At 52.9% G+C, this 2,238-nt stretch overlaps 1 protein-coding gene across 1 annotated transcript; it reads right to left on the bottom strand.

The window, feature by feature from the left end:
* On the bottom strand, positions 1-1,115 carry LOC123177085 (cucumber peeling cupredoxin). Its single transcript, XM_044591033.1, has 2 exons — positions 778-1,115; positions 1-668 (listed from the first exon to the last, which is right to left on the bottom strand). The coding sequence occupies exons 1-2, from the start codon at positions 956-958 to the stop codon at positions 136-138; spliced, it is 714 nt and encodes a 237-aa protein (XP_044446968.1). The 5' UTR covers positions 959-1,115; the 3' UTR covers positions 1-135.
* Positions 1,116-2,238: the final 1,123 nt, after the last annotated feature.

Consider the following 2,238-nt stretch of genomic DNA (forward strand, 5'->3'; position numbering starts at 1 on the left):
ATACGATCCAATTGCGCCGTGGCTTAGTATGAGCGTAAATACATCGATCCAAGCCCAGATCGAGGGCTATTGTACTTGTGCGGCAAAAATACATACTGGGTAAATACATATATGCATGCATGCCATACATGTTCCCTATAGTTTCTTCTTGGCGTCCACAAGCTTCGCGGGGTCCACCTCCATCGTCGACGCCTGCGCGAGCTCCTCCTGCGCCGTCGACGACGCCTGCGTGGGCTCCACCTGCTCCATCGACGACGGCTGAGCGGCCTCCGCCTGCGCCGTCGACGACGCCTGCGCGGCCTCCGCCTGCGCCGTCGATGACGCCTGAGCGGCCTCCGCCTGCGCCGTGGACGACGCCTGCTCGGCCTCCGCCTGCGCCGTCGACGACGCCGGCGGCAGCGCCGCTGCGGCGGGCGTCTCGGGGGCCGCGGTGGTGGTGGCGGTGGGGGTGGCGGCGGGGTCGCCGGAGACGTTGACGGCGACCTTCTGGCCGCCCTCGCAGTGCTCGCCGACGCCGCAGAAGTAGTAGCGCGGGCCGGGCGTGTCGAGCTTGATGATGGTGGGGCCGAGCTGGTACCGCATGGTGACGTTGTCCATGCTGCACGCGTCGAACAGCTCCTTGGTCGGCACCTGCACGATGTCGTACACCCCGCTCCGGTACAGGAACACTGCGTGCACCCACGCCGGCGGCCACGTCAAGAACGGCCGGCCAGCCGGCGGCGAGAAGGTGAGGGAGCAGGTAACTACTAGTACTAGCTAGCTAGCGAGCAAACTTACTGAGCTTGTCGCCGACGTGGATGTCCCTGGTGCGGGCCCAGTCGGCGTAGTAGGTCTGGTTGGGGGCGATGCGCCACCCCTTGCCGGCGCCGACGATGTGGAATATGCCGGCGGACCGGCCGGCGAGGGAGGCCGCGACGACCGCGAGGAGCAGGAAGGAGAGGTGGGCCTTGCTCGCCATCGCTCTCGACGGCTCTTTCTTCCTTAGCTGATCCGGTTAATTCAGCTGCTGCTTCTTCTTCCTCCTCCTCGTAGGTGGGTCAGTGGGTGAGGAAGAACCCTTTCCTTTCCCCTGCGTGGAGGAAAAGATTGCAATGGTGGTAGGGAGGTGGGGAAGACACACTTGAATCTATCCATAGGTAGCTGCCTATTTTTGTTACTGGTTCCTGTAACTCTTCCCTAATATTGGCAAGTGTTTATGCATAGCTTTTGTAGCAACACGAAAAAATTGAGTCTACCCTGTGCTTGTGCTATGTTTGGATGGTCCAGAGGTTCCAAGGGAGCAGCCATAACTGGCCTGTTATTTGTACATGTTGTTATTTGTCTCTTATCCCTGTGAAGAGTGTTTCTTATCGCTTTTATTTTCATTTTAGTACTGTAAATTGCTGCGGGATTTTTCTTTCGGAAGGCAACATATATAAAAACAACACGGAGGAAAAACTGAGGATGGAGAATAGGGACATGGGGTGACTCGTTGCAGTAGAATATACTACTCCCTCCATTCCACAATATAATGCGTCCCCGTTTTTCGAAATCTAACTTTGACAGTAAATTTAACCAACAAGACCAATTGCAGCGGGAGCAAAAATTATACCACTGAATTCGTATCGAAATACAAATTCGGTGGTATATTATATTTTTTTGCTCCAGCCACAATCGGTCTTTTTGGTTAAATTTACGGTCAAATTTAGATCTCGGGATGCGTGGACATACTACATTGTGGAACAGGGGGAGTATGATATTATGTTATGCCTCATATGAGTGACCCAATTTATTCAGTTCGAAAACAGGGGTCTTGTGTGTCAGTTTGTTTAGAGGGGTCATGAGGGGTGAAATCGACATCGTTTGCTTGGGGAGAAGTGATAGACATTGTACGCAACCTCCGTCCTCTCATAGGCGGCATGTGTGGGCCTTTCTTTACTCTCTTTTACCTCTTTTAGCGAATCGGAGTCCCACAGCTTCAAAACAAAATTAGTACTACTATATCTGAAAACAACACCAAGAGGGTACTTGAACTGAACCTCGTTTTTCTTTTGCTCTTAGATTGTGTCGGCGACAAATGTATGGCCTTGTTAATCCACATTTGATTGCAGAAACGATTGCAGCATTCGCCGCCGTTTGATACCGACATCATTATGCTTCTCCGCAGAACAAACTAATGAATTGGCCATATGATCGACTCAATCCCACTGGAACGAAGTCAGAAGAGCCTATTCGTACATTAAGACCCTGTTCGTTGTT

This window comes from Triticum aestivum, chromosome 1D, assembly GCF_018294505.1.
Source record: "Triticum aestivum cultivar Chinese Spring chromosome 1D, IWGSC CS RefSeq v2.1, whole genome shotgun sequence".
In the NCBI taxonomy this organism is placed as follows: domain Eukaryota; kingdom Viridiplantae; phylum Streptophyta; class Magnoliopsida; order Poales; family Poaceae; genus Triticum; species Triticum aestivum.

Bases quoted from the DNA above. Each gene is read 5' to 3' on its own strand.
- LOC123177085 (XM_044591033.1), bottom strand. From the start codon at position 958: ATGGCGAGCAAGGCCCACCTCTCCTTCCTGCTCCTCGCGGTCGTCGCG. The intron at 669-777 runs GTAAGTTTGCTC...GGGTGCACGCAG, and splicing joins CCACGTCGGCGACAAGCTCA to TGTTCCTGTACCGGAGCGGG.